Source organism: Rattus norvegicus, chromosome 15, assembly GCF_021556685.1.
Source record: "Rattus norvegicus strain SHRSP/BbbUtx chromosome 15, alternate assembly SHRSP_T2T, whole genome shotgun sequence".
NCBI lineage: Eukaryota > Metazoa > Chordata > Mammalia > Rodentia > Muridae > Rattus > Rattus norvegicus.
Window position 1 is genome coordinate 5,391,930 of NC_141548.1, and position 17,974 is coordinate 5,409,903.

Consider the following 17,974-nt stretch of genomic DNA (forward strand, 5'->3'; position numbering starts at 1 on the left):
CGTATGTGCACAGACACACACACATATCCACTGACAAAGAAAACTTTGAAAATTATAAGCATTTGACTTTAGAGGCAGAAGGATCAGGAGTTGGAAATGAGGTCACCCCAACATTCACTCACCTCAGAAAACCCAAGAACCGAGATTGAGCTAAGCTAATGAGTCCGATTAAAGTGAGGCAAATGTAAGAAAAAAGAATTTTAATGTGCAAGTATGCATGGCATAAACCACAACAAATATTAGGTTAGAAATATCAAATTGCGGGCTGGAGAGATGGCTTAGTGGTTAAGAGCACTGACTGCTCTTCCAGAGGTCCTGAGTTCAAATCCCAGCAACTACATGGTGGCTCACAACCACCTGTAATGAGATCTGATGCCCTTTCTGGTGTGTCTGCAGACAGCTACAGTGCACTTATAATAAATAAATCTTAAAAAAAATGGCTGGAGAGATGGCTCAGAGGTTAAGAGCACTGTCTGCTCTTCCAGAGGTCCTGAGTTCAATTCCCAGCAACCACATGGTGGCTTTCAACCATCTATAATCAGGTCTGGTGCCCTCTTCTGGCCTGCAGGTGCATACATGCAGGCAGAAAGCTGTATGATATATACATAATAAATAAATAAATAAATAAATAAATAAATAAATAAATAAATAAATAAATAAATGTTAAAAAATATCAAATTGCTGGTCCTTTATATTAGTTGAAAGAAAGAAAGTGGGGGCTGGGGATTTAGCTCAGTGGTAGAGCGCTTACCTAGGAAGCGCAAGGCCCTGGGTTCGGTCCCCAGCTCCGAAAAAAAAAAAAAAAAAAAAAAAAAAAAAACCAAAAAAAAAAAAAAAAAAGGGGGCTGGGGATTTAGCTCAGTGGTAGAGCGCTTACCTAGGAAGCGCAAGGCCCTGGGTTCGGTCCCCAGCTCCGAAAAAAAAGAACCAAAAAAAAAAAAAAAAACGAAAGAAAGAAAGTAACAAAGAAGCAAAAAAAAGAGAGAAAAAAGAAACTAAACGACAAACTTATGAAGGGAAGTAGAAGCCATCAAAATGAGGGCAGGGAGTGAAAGAAAATGGGCGGGGTGCCATGCTTGAAGGAGGAAAAGACTCTCTGCTCCAATGAAGCTGACTAAGGCGGTGCCTGCAGGTCCTTCACAGGCGCTTTTACCCTGCCGGCTCAGCTTAGGCACAGTTGTTTGTCCTCTTGGATCCTGTGCGGATTCCAGGTAAGGCGGGCAGTGGGAGAGCCAGGTCTCCAGCTAACTGGCTAAGCTGCTGTGCTTCAGAGCACAGGGTGCTTTGTTGCAGCTTGAGCAGGAGCTCCTGAGTCTGCACAGCCGCTGCCACAATGTTTCCACCACACTCCTGCTTTCCTCCCCTGTGAAATCCCCTCCTGAGTCATGTTTGCTGCTTGCCCTGTACTGAACTGCTGCCAAAGGAAAACAAGCTCGTTCCTGAAGAACTATTGCTGAACAGGTCCTCTTCCCCATATCCTAATAACTTATCTCTTCCATTACCTATGATGTGGGCTACTTATTAAAAGTAGTTTGCAAAAAACTTTGCCTCCATCCTGCTGTAGTAGAAATAAGAAAAAAGCAAGCAGGTCCTTTTGTAGAAAATACTTTATCAGAGGTCTTAAGCTCCTCAGGCTTCCTCAAAGAAGCTCGGAAGGCAATTTTAGGAAGTATCTAATAATATTGTATGTGATAAAAGAAGAGAGGCACTTGGGTCAACTAAAATCCAACTTTATCAGTCTGCTCTCTTAGTCTTCAGTGCATCTATCCAGGCTCTTCTGGCTTTTAGAGTCTCTAGCGAGAAGTAATGTGTGATTCTCATGGGAGGACTGACTGTGTATGTGAACAGTCCTTTTTCCCTTACAGCTTTTATTACACTTTATTTGTTCTCCATGTTTCCTGTCTTAGGTAATATACGCACAGGGGAATTTCTTCTCGACTCCAGTCTGTTTCATACTGTGTGCTCCTTTTACTTTGATAAGTCTCTTGCTTAAGTTAAGGACATTTTCTTCTATGATTTCGGTTGAGAATGGTTTTTTTTTCTTGTTTTTGGTTTTTATTTTTGTTTTTTTTTGTCTTATTTGCCTTTGACCCAAGTTTATTTTCATCCTTCCTATATACTTTATTGTCTTTATCATTTTATTATTATATTTGTTATTTAGCAGAAAAATCCTACTTCTTGCATGTTTTCTCCCAGGATTCTCTTACTTACTTACTTCCTTCCTTCCTTTCTTCCTTTACTTTTCCTTTATTCCTTTCCCCCTCCACTCTTTTCTTCCCTTTGAATTTAACATTTTCCCTCTATCTACGTATCCATTCCTTCTATCATCTCTTCAATGCCTGAGGTTCTCTATTCCATCTGTTGTAGTCTGTTATTAAGGTCTGCCTCTGAGTGACTATTTGAGTTCCTACATTTTACTCATCCACATCTCTCTGTTTATGTTTCCTTCATTCATTTCCTTCCACAGTTAGTGTTTTCACAGATTTCTTTATTTTTCTCTTTAAAGACCTCTATGATATGTGCAAATGCTGTTTTACAATCTTTTTTTTTATTCTTGTTCTTCAGTCATGTTGACATATTCAGGGCCTTCTGTGATAGTGTTGATGGGTTCTAATAAAGATTTGAATGTCATGGCTGTTACTGGTTGTGTTTCTATGCTGGTCTGTAGGTATCTGGGCTTGGGAAGATTGTAATTCTAGGGGCTGGATCTGGTTTTGTGTGGTAGAAAGTATTTGATCTCAACCATAGATTTCTGCCCATACTTTGTCCATTTACTTTCTGGATAAAAGGTGCACACAAGCTTTATGTTTATGATAATCCTTAATCAGCACAAGAACTGAGCAGATAGCTATCCTCTGTACTATTATGCATATTTCTCCAAAAGTTCCATTGTGTAATTTGCCATGGTTTTGTCTGGGCTGCTTTTCACTCCAATTAGCCCACTCACAAGGTTAATTATTTACAGACTCTTACCTCATGGTGGCTTCTCCTCTATTTACGTTCTTCTTTCTACCCCTGTCTGTCATGGTCTCCTCCCACCCCCAAGCTGGAACCACCAGGGAACACCTGTCTTAATTCTGCACAGCTTTTGACTATAGGCATTTTTATTTACAATTCAGAAATAACTTGGTGGCAAGGCCACATAAGAGTATGCATTGGTGTTTTCTTTCTTTCGTTTGTTGTTGTTGCTATTTTTAATTGGTCTTTGCCTGTTTGGTTGGTTGGTTGGTTTTTGAGACAGTGTTTCACTACTGTATTAGCATTTTCAAAAGCCAGTTGCTTGATTAAGATATCTGGGGTCAGAGAAAGGCCTGAATGTTAGTATTCTGCTAGCAGCCTTCTGATGAAGATGTAGAACTCACAACACCCACTGCACCACACCTGCTTAGAGGGTGACACGCCCCCACCTTAAAGATATTGGACTAAACATCTTAACCTGTAAGCCACTGCAATTAAATGCTGTCCTTTATAAGACTTTCAATGGTCATGCTATATGTTCACAGCAGTAAAACCCTAATTTCACCGTCCTCTGAAGGATCATTTACCCAATGTAGGGGACTGCCAGGACGTTGAGACAGGCATGAAGATCTGAGTTCAAGGTCAATCTACACAGGAAGATCCAGGACAGGCAAGCTGAGGCAGGGAAGGAGTGGAAAACAGGAAGCTAGTGATAATGGAATAGAATGAGGTGAGCAATTCCAGCACCTCCGAGCAGCAGAAGTCAGCAGCTTTGCCCACAGAGCCCTGACTTTAGTGTATCAATCTCAGATGAAACGTTCAACTTTACACTGAACATTTTTAAGACTGCTATGAACTATGGGAATTCTGGAAGTTGACCTAATGGATTTTGCATTGTGCTATGTCTAGATGTGGCCCCCATAGTCTCATAGGTTTGAAGAAGCCTCTGGAAGCCTCAGAGTGGAATGTGAAGGTTTGTATATGCTTGGCCCAGGGAGTGGTACTATTATACGGTATGGCTCCTTTGGAGTAGGTATTTCCTTGTTGGGTCAGGTGTTTCACTGTGGGTCTGGCCTTTAAGACCCTCATCCTAGCTGCCTCAAACTGAGTATTCTGCTAGCAAACATCACATGAAGATGTAGAACTCTCAGCTCCTACAGCACCATATCTGCTTAGATGCTGCCAGGCTCCCACCTTGATGATAAAGAACTGAAGATCTGAACCTATAAGTAGCTCCAATTAAATGCTGCCCTTTATAACATTTGTCTTAGTCATGGTATCTGTTCAGAGCAGTGAAACCCTAACTAAAAACTTCACATAGATGCCTGGAAGTCTAGATAATTAGCATGCAGACCCCATAAATGTGTCCCTACATATCTGAAGAAACACTTTGTTCAGGTATGATCCATTGCAACTAGTAAGGAACACGATGAAGGACAAACGTCCACGGTAGGGGCTGGAGAGATGGCTCATCATTTGAGAATTTGTTTCTCAAAAGACATGCAGGGCACCTAACAATCCTCTGTCACTTAAGTTCCAGGTGAAACACAGTGACCTCTTTTGGCCTTTGGGGAATAGCATGCACAGACCTACAGAAGGCAAAACACTCATAAATATAAAATAAATCAACAACAAAAATAAACAAAAACAAAAGCACCCAAAGGAGGGAAAAACAAAGGAGAAAACTCATAGGGCACCTTTGCCTGGATATTTTGTCCAGCTTTTAAAGAAATCTAGAAACTGAATTGTAAACTATGTGGTCTGCTTGAGTTGAAATCCCAAGTGGAACATAGTACATTGTCAAGAACAAAAGTCATCATCCTAATCAAGAACAAGAAAACAACCAACCATAAAAACCCTATCCCCTGAAAGGTCTTTATTGTCTCTTCTGTGCAGTTACAATTGATATCATGTTTGAAGGAAACCAAAAGCAAGCAATTCTGTTTCATGACTGCTTCTATACTCCCTATAATATTGTTTTATTTCCTGGGAGATACTACAGAAAGCCTGATGGATATTCCATTAATATGTTCAACACTCTCATCTACAAAAGAGTATATTTTAGCGGTCGCTAAATATTTGATAAGGATACAGCATTGATAAATTTTTTCATCATGAAGTTGGTATTCAGAGTTGGACACACAATCTACACTGAAAGTACAATTGTCTTTGTATCTCAGTCTGACTGGGAAGTAATTATGATGCCCAATCCCTGTGAGAATGCAGAGATCCATCTCTGCCTGAGAGCTGTGGGATTTCAGATGGTTACATCACACTTCAATAAAGAAGGTTCTTAAGAGTGACGAGTTCGAGATCACTGTTTGATTCACAAGGATACATTCGATTTACTCAAAAGTAACAGGACACAAGGATCCAATATCTGCGGTGTAGATGGTCTTGCTGGCCTCCTCACAGAACCTCTTTCCCTCCTCAAAGGATGCTTGCAGTTCAGTCTGCTCCACCAGCAGTTTTCTGTTCTCATTCATCAGAATCCTTACATTCTTCTTCAATTCATTGCGTTCATTCAGGAGGTGGAAGTTTCTGATGCTGAATCAAAAACAAATAATGGTAAATCCCAGGCAGTTTCTATTTGCCTGCCACTCCTGCAAGTACAATCATCCCTTCAAGGGCCCCATCCCCAGGCATCTCCAGACTAGAGCCACAGTTTGCATGTTAGCACCAATTAGAGGCAGGTCAAATCCCGAGTCCGCACTCCATGGGAATCAAAGTACTTCAGAAAATCCTGACACTAAGAGGGTATGTGCACATCAAAGAAGAGGAAATGGTGCATATGGGTGCTTATGTGTTCATGGTATTCTAAAACCATTGGCAGGTAGAGGGCCAATCCCCTCTGAGGGATGATAGAAGACCCAGCAGCTATAGAATCTTCCCATGTGTTTCTCATGGACCACAGATCTTTTTTCAAAGTCATAGCTGGACAGAAGTATTCCCCACCTAGTGCTGTGGTCTCCTTTCTGTCAGTGACTCACCGGTAGGAATTGTTCTCTTGCGTGAGCTCCTTGTACTTCTCCATGGCATCACTTATCCAGTTGGTCATCTTATGCATATCCATCATTCTCATCTCATGTTGGGATTTAAGCATTGGCAATTCAACACTCAGCCTGTGTTAGAACATGACCCAAGGAACAAATAACTGTCTGAACCCATGATTTCACAATTAGATGAAGTGTAAATAAAAAATACCCAATAAAAAATTCAAATTCAAGGAATGGGGGCTAGGGAAGAAAGTGGAAAACTCAAAGACCACAGCAAAAACACAACAGTGAGACTCAAACCATCACTCTCCTATAGAAAATATTTCTCTGCAAATCAGCATGCATTTGTTTTGAAATAAGGGCTCCTTAAAAGGCTGGTGAGATAAGGTCCTATAAAGACCCTCTGTATAGGAGGGGGAAAGCCTAAGAGCTGCATGTTTGGGAATAACAAGTGCCAAGAATTTATTCCCACAGTGACCTTTTCTAGGTCACAATAAAACATCCTTGGATAGTTAAAAAAAGAAAAGAAAGTTCAAAGCAGGAAAATAAATAAATAAATAAATAAATAAATAAATAAATAAATAAATAAATAAGTGAAATCGGAGTGCTCTCTGGACTACCTAAGCCCATTTATATAACACAAACTTGCTCCTTCCTATTGGTGCTGGTTAAACTAATTATCCTGGGCATTGGACGGCAGAGCCAGGGGACCAAATGGAGGGAGCTGACCTTCAAGATCTGGCCAGGTCAGCATGAAGGAATTGAACAGTTGTGTAAGAAGTATAAGATGTTTCCTCCAGTCTGTGCCATAGCCTTGGGTCCAACAGAAAGATGTGATGACATTTCTCTTGTTTTGAAAGCAGGGATTCTCAATCCTTGTTACATGACTCCCAGAGGCCATAATTACTTTTTACAGGGAAGAGGATTCATAACACCTCCTCCCCTCAGGAGAGTCCTATGTGCCAGCAAGGTAAACAGAAGGAGCAAAGTGCTCTGTTGATCAATGACGGCCTCACGGACTCATCACTATCATGACCTGCAAACTGTTCATCAAACAAATCCTCAGACCCAATCAAAGGTCCCAGACTTCCTGATCCTGAGCAAAACACACACAAATACTTTCACATCCATCCATACATCCCAACCCATATACAAACATAATTAGAATGCCAACTTTATCGTGGAGGTGCCATAGAATCAGTGTATAACGACCAAAATCAGAGTAAGAGTGAGGACATTCAGGCATTTCATTCACACACTTAGATGCAGCAAGTGTGACCAGGTCCTTCCAGCTGTTGAAAAAATCCAATTCAACTCCAAGGAGATCAGGGTCAAGTACAAGAGAGGTTGACCCTAAATACACAGCACCTAGCTTATCTCACAGGCCAGCACCCGCCAAGGCTCCTTAAAATCCAGAATGAGAGGTGACACACTTTCTTGATGTCTCTTGGCTTAGCAGAGAGAGCACAAGACAGTCAGTAGGTTACAGGGCATAATGACTACCTGTAGTTCAAACCATCATTGACATAAAGGTCCAGGATTCGAGAAAGTTCATCCCGCTCGATTTTACACTTCTGGATTTCAAGTTTTAGTTCGTCCAATTTCTTTATATGCTTTTCATGGTTACTGATGAAATTTTCTGATGATGCCTTCCGAATAAACCCTGTAGATAGATAAACACAAGTGAATGTACATATTTGATAGCCAATGGGTAGAAAAGACCATTCTGAGTCTCAAAAAGGAGGTTGAGGAAGAGGAAAGGCTGGAGACTTGTTGAATCCCTGAAAGGGAAGAAAAGCTATCTTTAATGTGGACTCAAACTATTTCCCTCTTCCCAACCTCCATTGCCATACATAAGCCTCACTCACTATTACATGATCCCTCATCGTGAAAGATAGAATCTACCTCAGACATAAAGATTTGGGACATTGTCAGCAGATAACAGACGTGGAGCAGGTCAATCCTGGAGTTCACAGCACCATCAAACCCTAATCGTGTGTTCAAGCTTAAAGAGACTGCGACCTCAATTCATTACTAGGGGGTGCATCCTTCCTTGTTGTTGTCACCACAGACTTAGTAACCTACAGTAATCTAGAGGATGAAGTGCTTCAGCACCCAACCATGAATGGGCACATTGTTATCCTCATAGGGCTTCCTCCTGGCATTCCTTGGCAGTAGAAATTAAAAAGCTCATAGAAAAGAAGCTGCAGACCAGCCAATTCCTGGCTCTCTGTCAAATGAATCATCAGGACTCTTGACTCTTGGTCTGCAATTGACAAATTCCAAGGCTCCTGCTTGTAAGGCCAACTCCTGAAAGGCACAGCTCAAACCTCCCTCCTGGAGGAAGTTCCCCGACTCTACCCAGTACTCACTGTGCCTTCCCCAGAATGATTTCATTCTTCCGTACTTACAAGACAGAAGGCCAGTTTTCTTCTGCCTCAGTCTGGTCTCTCCTTGGTCTCCCCTCTCCTTCTGAACTAGCTTGAGCAGCTGGTGAAACATGCCTGTTTGTGAACCCAAAAGGCACTGAGGGAATCCCACAGGCAGTTGGTGTCACCACAACACTGGTGACATCACAGAAGATTCTAGTGCTCTCTTAGATACAAGAGATTGTCCAAGGAAGAGATTACTGATGACGTCACTGGGAAGTTCAATGGCCTACCTGCTACCCAGCTCTCCCAAAAGCAACCAATTTCTATGGGGCCCTTTTCTGCAGCCTCTCCTGTGACCCAGGGAATATCCTTTGACAACTTCTCCTCCAAAGTTAGATATTTCTGTCTGCTTCATCGGATGTCATCAATGCTTTTGATGGGGAGAGTTGGTTACAACCCTGAATTGGATAAGAGACTTTTGTTAGCACCCAAATCCCTAGGGACCATAAATGAGGGAGATTTCTCTCAATAATAAATCTGCACCTGAGACGATGCACATACATACAGTCCAATTCCCAAAGTGTCCCTGTTTCCTAGAGGCCAATATATTTCTCCTATACTTTTAATTTTATAAAACCTGAATAATATTTGCTTATTGTGCATTCCTTGATAGCCAGGACTATTTCCACATACACATCCATATATTTCACAAAGTCAATTTTAATAATCCTACTTCTTGCAATAAAAACTCCCTTTTCTTGGGAATATAGAGGATCAACTACAGGGCAAATATAAAATCATAAATTTCTGTCCCTTCTTTTACATATTAAGTAGGACATCATTCCTTCTCAAATATAGCCAATTAAATTGGTCATCAGTGAGTAAAGGTCAACCTGGACTGCGTGTTCCTACATTGTGGCCCGACAGCCATCACTTCTCCAATATCTGTCTTCCTTCATTTCCAAGTCCAGGCATGAGGATATTGGGGGTTGCCCCTTGATACTTTATTCCTAACAAACATAAGAATCAGTAGGATGGGCAGGGAGTCGAATGGCCTGAGGTCAGGTTAAACCTCAATTTTAGTGGGTCCATAAGTTCAGGGGAAAGTCCATTTGGCATTGTCATCTGTGGCTTCTGTGTTCTTCTCCTAGGTGTGCTCAATCTGTGCTATGATGCCTCCTAACCTCACAGACGTAAGAGTCTAAAACACGTATGTCTTTTCTGGGAAGGGCTCTGCCTCTGACTCCCACCTGGAGTTGGACAACATCGCTATACAAAGCTCAAAACAGAGGAGTGGAGATGATGGATGCTTCAGAAGTTTAGGGTCATTTCTTCCAAATAAGGCACATATTTTTCCAATGTAATTTTTCCTTTGTTCTTTCACTCATGGTGGCTGGCTTCTTTCCTGGCCTGAAGTATACTGGAGTCCAATCTTTTAGATGACTGAAGCATCTTTTTTTGAGATGACAGGCCCACCAAGGGGCCTGCTGCATACAGGCTCCTATCACCAAGGAAGTTGTTGCTACAGAATCATAGCATGGTGGTAGCAGCACATGATCTCTCACAGTCTTCTCTGCTGCAATTGCTAAAAGAATAATAGGGTTGTTTGTTTTTTAATATTTTATTGGAAATACCTACAATGCTGGTCAGAGTTGATACATGGCTTTAATCCCAGCACCCATAAAGTTTTTTTTTTCTTTTTTCTCTTCTTTTTTTTGCAATTGTTGTTAGAATTCCTGTTGTTTTCTTTGGTAATTCCCTCTATTTGCTCTGTACCTAGAATGTTAAGTCCACACTCTTCATGGCCCTATTCTTCATGGTAAAGATTTTGCTCATACCACCCACACCACACATGATCACATTATTTACTTTCAAAGAAGGAAAACAGGCATGAAGAAGAGAGTTAACGTGTATGGTCTCAGGTAATCAACACATCATGAGTGCAGGATGGCATCCTAAGGTTTTGGATTGACAAGCTTCTGGTTTTGAGATTGACAGGCCTCTGCAGAAGTCTCCAGTTGAGTAGCAGAGAGTCTGGAAATGCTGAAATAATGGCTTCCCCCGCATGGAAAAGGCTGCCCTTCAGTGCCTCTGCAGCCTGAGCAGAGGTCTGCCAAGAGCACAAGGGCACTTGACCAGAGCTGGTAAGGGACTGCCTTTTGGATGATCCGTGAGACCTGGATGAACAGAGGCCTCCAGAGTCCTGATAAAGGGAAGGAGAGTCACATAGATGTGCTGGAAACAATCGATCTTTGGGCTGCAAGTCGTGCATTTATCTTTGCTGTGTAAATAGTATTTGTAAGTGACAGAGGCATCCTACTTTATCGTGTCTAGTCACTCTAGTTGTTAAAGTGTTTGCTAGTGTAAACATAGTAGAGTTAGTACAACAATACACTGTGTCCCGTTTTGTTAAAGAACTTTATTTTATTTTTTTATTTATACATATTTTACTTATTCACATTGCATGCTGCTCACTGCCCCCTGACACCCGGTTTCTCTCTCCCACAATCCTTCCCCAAGTCTCCTAGTATATTCTTCTCTGGGTGTATGAGGGCCAGCTATCACAGTAGATCCCTTCTTCCACCAAATCCAATTTACCCATCCTGGGGCAGGTGCTGAGGATGCTGGTAATGGACGCCTTGGGCTTTCTTCATGCTCCAATTTGCTGGCTTTGGGAAGTTCATGCAGATCTGTCTGTGAACTTGGTACTTCATATAGACAGCACACAAGAAGCACTGATTTGGATAATGTTCTTGAGAGTATATTTCAACAAACTTACCCCCACTAATATTCTAACAATGACAAAGGTAATGGGACACTATACATCTATTCCAGGAGTTTCCATTTCTGAGAGCAGCAGAATAGAAGCCCACAAATTGGCAAAGTTAAGTGAGGTCACACAGGGGACCTAAGAGCACACTGCTGCTTTCCTAGAGTGTATCCTAGAGGCTTATGATATCTATACACCCTCAGATCCATATGCACTGGGCACCAGGCTAATTCATTGCTTTTGTCACTCAGTTTGCCACTAATATTAGGAATCCCAAAAGTCAGAGAAATTTGGAGGTATGAATAAGTCCCAGGGGCTGGAGTAAGCTCAAAAAGTTGTGACAACAAAGCACTGATTAAGAATCAGAGAAACAAGATGCTCACCAAGACCATAGTTGTATCCCATTAAGAAAATATGAATAATAAGCCACCAGGTGAAAATATAAAGTAGGAGGTGAGAGCCCTAGAAGGTCTATCCTTTGCCCTCAGGGAAGCAACCATTCTTTCAGCCATTCCCGGCCCTCTGCCACACAATCAGAGACTTCCCCCAATAACTCACTGACCTTTCTCAAAGACCTATCTGGGCTTCTCCCTGTAGAATAGGACATGCAGAGTCCTTGAGGACCCGCCAAGAGGTCTCCTCCACACAGGCTCCTTGTGGGCAAAGGAAAATGTTCCTGCAGAATCTGCCATGGCAGCAGGAGTTTCAACCAGACTGCTCTTCCTTCCAGCACACTGGATGCAGGCCTGAGGCCTTGGATATCTTGGAAAAGAAGAAGCACACACTACCTCACAGCTCCCTCTGCTGGCGACTGCTAGAGCTGTGATAGGACGTGTGTGTGTGTTTATTAGAAGCATCTACAAAGCTGATGAAAGTTGGCACACGCCTTAATCCCAGCATACAAAATTTATTTTAATCGTTGATGTTCTTTTTTTGTTTGGTTATTGTTTTAATCCCCCCAGCTAATTGCTCTATACCTAGAATATTAAGCTCACGCTCTGGAGGGACCTATTCATGTTAGGCGATGCTTTTATTCTTACTAACCACTCCACAGATGATCCCATTATTTACTTTCAAATAAGAAGACAGTCATAGAGAAGTGACAACCAGTATGCTCTCACAGAAGAAACACATCACAACTATGGAATGGCAACCCAATCTTTTGCATTTGTTATGCCTTTTTAAATTTTTTTATTCTTTATTTGTTTTTAGTTACATTCAAATGTTATAGCCTTTCTCTGTTTCACACCCATATCCCCCTACCCCATCCCGCTCACCCTGTTTCTCTGAGGGTGTTCTCCCCCCCACCCAACCCTTCCTGCCACCCTGCCCTGACATTCTCCTACACTGGGGCATAGAGCCTTCGCAGGACCAAGGGCGTCTTCTCTCATTGATGCCCAACAAGCCAATCCTATTCTACACATGCTGCTGGAGCCCTGGGTCTGTCCATGTGTACCATTTGAATGGTGGTTTAGTCTCTTGGAGCTGTAGTTGGTTGGTATTATTGTTGTTATGGGGTTGCAAACCCCTTCAGCTCCTTCAATCCTTCCTCTGCGTCCTCCATTGTTCTCAGTTCAATGGTTGACTCCAAACATCCGCCTCTGTATTTGTCATGCTCTGGCAGTGCCTTTCAGAAGACAGCTATATCAGGCTCCTGTCAGCTCACACTTCTTGGCATCACCAATATTGTCTGAGGTTGGTGGATGTATATAGACTGGATCCCCAGTTAGGGCAGTCCCTGGGTAGCCTTTCCTCCAGTCTCTGCTCCAGACTTCATCTCCACACTTCCTCCTGTGAGTATTTTTGTTCCCCCTTCTGAGAGGGACTGAAGCTTCCACACTTTGGTCATCCTTCTTGAGCTTCATGTGGTCTGTGGATTGCATCTTGGGTAATCTGAGATTTGTGGCTAATGTCCACTTATCAGTGAGTGCATACAATGTGGGTTTTCTTGTCATTAGGTTTCCTCATTCAGGATCATATTTTCTAGTTCCTTCCATTGCCGTAAGATTTTCATGAAGTCATTGTTCCTAAGAGCTGAGTAGTATTCACTGTGTAGATGTACCCCATTTTCTGTATCCATTCCTCTGTTGAAGGGCATCTGGGTTTACCCAGCTTCTGGCTGTTATGAATACGGCTGCTATGAACATAGTGGAGCATGTGTTTTTGCTGTATGTTGGAGCATCTTTTGGGTATATGCCCAGGAGAGGTATAGCTGGGTCCTCAGGCCGTGCAATGTTCAATTTTTGAGGAAACTCCAGACTGATTTCCAGAGAGGTTGCCCGGTTTGCAATCCTACCAACAGTGGAGGAGTGTTCCTCTTTCTCCGCATTCTCGCCAGCATCTGCTGACACCTGAGTTTTTGATCTTAGCCTTTCTGACTGGTGTGAAGCGGAATCTCAGGGTTGTTTTGATTTGCATTTCCCTGATGACTGAGGATTTTGAACATAACAGAAGGCATTTTAAGAAATGATGCTACCCTAACTGGTGGTCTGCATGTAGTTGAGTGCCAATGGATCCATTTCTATCTCTTTCTACAAAGTTCAAGTCCAAGTGAATCAAGGAAATCCACATAAAACCAAACATGCAGAAGCTAATAGAAGGGAAAGTGTCGCAAAGTTCCTAGAACACATTTGCACAGGAGAAAGTTGTCAGAACAGAATACCAAAGAGTCAGGCTCTAAGATCAACAGTAAATGTATGAAATCTCAACAATCTGAAAACTTTCTTTAAAGCAAAGGACACTGCCAATAGGTAAAACAGCAAGCTACAGATTCGGAGAAGAGTTTTACCAACCCTACATCTGAGAGAGTGCCAAAATTCAAAATAAACAAAATACTCAAAAAGGTAAACTCCCAGACAAACAAATAACCCGACTTTTAAACTGGGATAGAGAGCTAAACCAAGAATTCTCAACTGAGGTATCTCAATGCCTGAGAAACTCATCAAGAAATGTTCAACATCCTTAGTTATCAGAAAAAGGTAAATCAAACGAACCTGAGATTCTTCATTACACCAATCAGAATGGCTAAGATAGAAAACTGAGGCAGCAGCAGAGTGGGCTAGGATGTAGAGAAACTGGAACACTCCTCCATAGCTGGTGCGATTACTGGCTGTATATCAATATCAACTCTGGATATCAATGTGGAGGATCAGGAAACATTGCAAATAGCTTTACCTGAAGACCCAGCTTTACCACCCACTTCAGCGCATATACTCAAACATGATCCACAAATGACAAGGATGTGTGGATGAATATGTTCATAGCAGCCTTACTCATATTAGTCAAATGCTGGAAACAACCACGATAGACCTCAACTCAACTGAGGAATGAATATAGAAAGTGCGCTCTATTCAAACAGAGGAACAGTACTCGGGTATCAAAGATGAATACACCAGGAACTTTATAGGCAAAAGGATGGAACTGGAAAATAGTGAAGTAACAGAGATCGAAAAAGACATAACATGGGATGTATTTAGTGACAAATGGATGTTAGCCCAAAAGTACAGAAGACCCACTATACAATTCATTGATCACACGAAGGGTAACATGTCAGAAGGCCAAATTGTGGATGCTTGAACCCACTTAGAAGGGGAAGAACATAATCATGGGAGGCAGAAGGATGGAGGGACCTAGGTAGAGGCAGGGAAGGATGGACAAGGAGGGTGGGGGAGTAGCAACAATGAAAAGAGACAAGAGAGAAACCCAGAGGAAAAGTGGGATAAATAACAATAAGCATCAGTGGTGGGTGGTGAACTTGGGTAACCCAAATGAAAAATGAAGAAGTCAAAATCTTTTCATTTGCAGATGACGTGATACTATTTTTAAAACTAAAAATGTATCACCATCTCTCTTTTTTTTTTCCTTTTCTTTTTTTTCGGAGCTGGGGACCGAACCCAGGGCCTTGGGCTCGCTAGGCAAGCGCTCTACCGCGGAGCTAAATCCCCAACCCCAATATCACCATCTCTTAAGACTGATAAATACATTCATAAAAGCACAATACAATGGGAACACACAAAATTTCTTAGCCTTCCTTTATGCCAATCCAAATCATACCATGAGAAAATCTGGGAAAAATTCCCCTCATAATCATCTGAAAATATAAAATGAAATAATGTGGATTGAAATACTTAAAATGCAAAGACAAATATGAATTAGTTAGAGGTGATCCTAAATAGAGACAACTTGTCTCTAAAAAATTAAGTTTCTTAAAGCTGAAAATACATTCATTAAAGTAGTAGAATGCAAAATAACACACAAAACTCATTACCTTTCCTGTATACCAAAAACCAACTATGGGAAAGAAATCAGGGAAATATTCTACTCAAAATAGTCTTAAAATATATAACAAAACACCCTGGATAAGCACACTTATAAAGCATACTATTAGTAAGAAGACATATAAAGTGCCTTGTCCATATGAAGCCAGACAAGAATTTGTGGATCTAGAAGACAAGGTATGAAGGACTGCGTGTAAATCCCAGTGACTGAGAAAGCAGCCTGGAGCCAGTTGTGTTACTGAGACTTCAGACAGCTTGGCCTTTACACATGTGACACAGCAGACTTCCATGAGCAAATCCTTAGCCTGGAAGATGTAGTTATGGTAGCCCAGAAAAACAAACACAGAACTGTCCCCTTTGTCTGCCTCTTACTACTCTGCTCTCCCACATCACAGGAGGCTGAATGGTCTTCCGCATACCCTGGGATGCAGCTCACAAGGGACAGCACCTGTCTTCAACAGAGCTTCATCTGAGCCTGCCCTTGGCCTGTGGTGGATGTGCAGGAAGTGAGCTGACAGGTGAAACGTAGCCTGGCTGGGTCTCAAAGTGCAGCTTGAGACTCACCCACTGTGATTGTCAACACTTCCATGTCTCCATTGGGGGGCAGTGTCACAATGTCCTCCTACTGTCTTCTCACTCCATTCACATGCTTCGTGTGACACAAGCTCATTCACAGTTCCACAGGAGGCAGCATAGCTTCAGAGCCCTCATGTCTGGGCACAGAAGCCAAGAGAGCCATGTCACAGTTCACAGTGATAATGTAGATAAGCCAGGGCATTTCCTCCAAGTTTTACTTTCAAGTGTATCCTTTTATTGCAGTTTATGCTACTCTTTCTAGAAGGCCATGTTTCGGGAGAGCATTTGGATTTTGCCCCATCCACAGTTTACAGATTACTTACATAGACTCCTAGAGGATTTCAGTGGCAAGGTTTCCCTAAAGTTGTATGCAAACTAACTGTATACACACACACACACACACACACACACACACACACACACACACACACACACACACGGTGCAAGGATAATAGAGACGCGCATGTTGAAGTAAAGTTAGGACAGTGGATCTAGAAGGTAAGATGTGAAGTGTTGTGCTAAAATCTAAGACCCTAGGACGGAGGATAGGAAACAATTGTGAGTGGTGCTTTCCCACAACTTGGCCACATGAACAATGAAGTATGAGACAACAGACCTGCATGGTCAAAGCCAAACCCCAGGAATGCACACAGTCTATTGAATGAGATTGCAGCTCATCTCTCTGATCTGTAATAGAAGTGTTCAGGTGTTTCCCACACTCACTGATATGTAGCAGCTGAGGGCAAGCACCTCTCCTGCATACTACTTCATTACAGTCCACCCCTAGCACCCTGAAGGGTATTTAAGAACGGACCTGATAGGTGATCTTTTGACCTAGCTGAATATGTAGCTGAAGCTGAGGATGTCAACATCCCCAGAGCTCTGTTGAGCAGTGGGTGCTGATTTACTCTGGCTCCCTTAGTAATACTTCAGAAAACCAAGGAGACAGCCTCCTCAGGCATATTCACAGCTGCACAGGATGGAACTTGGCTTCAGAACACCCTAGTCTGAGGTATAGAAGCCAGGATGAAAACTCCATCAGCACTCAGTTGCTATGGAGATGCCCAGAATCATGGATAGATCTCTCTAGATCCCAGGACTGTAGATATAGATGCCTTGTATTGGTAGAACATGATCGTTTAGTTCCCCCACTTACTGCTCAGGACACCTAGAGAAGTCAGGAAGGAGCCAGTCCCGGTTCTGGTTCACTGACTAACAGTTCTTCACTGCACTAGAAAACTGCATGACACTCACACATGTTGACTCAGAAATCTAAGGGGACCACTATCAGGGAATGGTAGTCAGAATAACTCTAGTGGAAAGCCTGAGATGATGAGGTCTCATCTAGAAGTTCTTCTCTCTCCCAGATATTAGTGTCAGACACAAACTGAACCAATCCAAAGGGGGAAGAGTCAGCTCTGAGCCGAGGATACCACACTAGTCTCGCCCTTCTTCCTAAGGACCTTTGTCTTCTAGATAAAAGGAGTAAAAGCCATGAGCTCTCAGGAAAACAGTGGTGCCCTTCCCAACAACTGGCTTCTGAAATAGAGAAATTAATGATGTAAAGGCTCTGAGTTCCAGGAACCATAACAAGCAGGAAGTCCAGCTGCTTCTTATAAGCTCCCGGCTCCAGATTTCCATACCTGGAAGCCTCAGCTCAAGGCTCTCTCCTCAAGGAACCTCCTCACCCATTGCCCAGAGCTCACTGAGCTTTCCCAAGGACCATTTATTTCTTCCTTTTTTACAACAAGACAGGAGGGCAGCTTCCTTCTCCCCAACTCTCATCTCTTCATGCTCTTTGTTCTTTCTCACAAACGGCTGCTTAGCCTGGACAACAGGTCAATTAGTGAACCATAGAGGCACTGAAGGAACATCCCACAGGCAGTTGGTGCCACCACAACACTTGTGGCATCACAGAAGATGCTAGGGCTCTCCTGGATACAAGAGATTGTTTAGGGAAGGGTCTACTGACGACGTCACTGGGAACTGCCAGGGCCTCCTGCTAACCAGCTTTCCTTATGGTGA

At 42.5% G+C, this 17,974-nt stretch overlaps 1 protein-coding gene across 2 annotated transcripts in view; it reads right to left on the bottom strand.

Annotated features, from left to right (window-relative positions):
* The window catches only part of LOC148000697 (disks large homolog 5-like), a 90,948-nt gene extending 82,417 nt beyond the window's left edge, over positions 1-8,531 (bottom strand). Inside the window, exons 1-4 of one of the 2 annotated variants that reach the window (XM_087586950.1) lie at positions 8,366-8,531; positions 7,458-7,617; positions 5,949-6,080; positions 4,809-5,505 (exon numbers count right to left, since the gene is read on the bottom strand). In XM_087586950.1, the coding sequence (XP_087443076.1) occupies positions 5,304-5,505; positions 5,949-6,080; positions 7,458-7,617; positions 8,366-8,456 (585 nt within the window). In that variant the 5' untranslated portion in view covers positions 8,457-8,531 and the 3' untranslated portion in view covers positions 4,809-5,303. Of the gene's footprint in view, positions 1-4,808; positions 5,506-5,948; positions 6,081-7,457; positions 7,618-8,365 lie in introns of those variants that run through there. The other variant, XM_087586951.1, reaches the window with a different exon arrangement.
* Between the last annotated feature and the right edge of the window lie 9,443 nt (positions 8,532-17,974).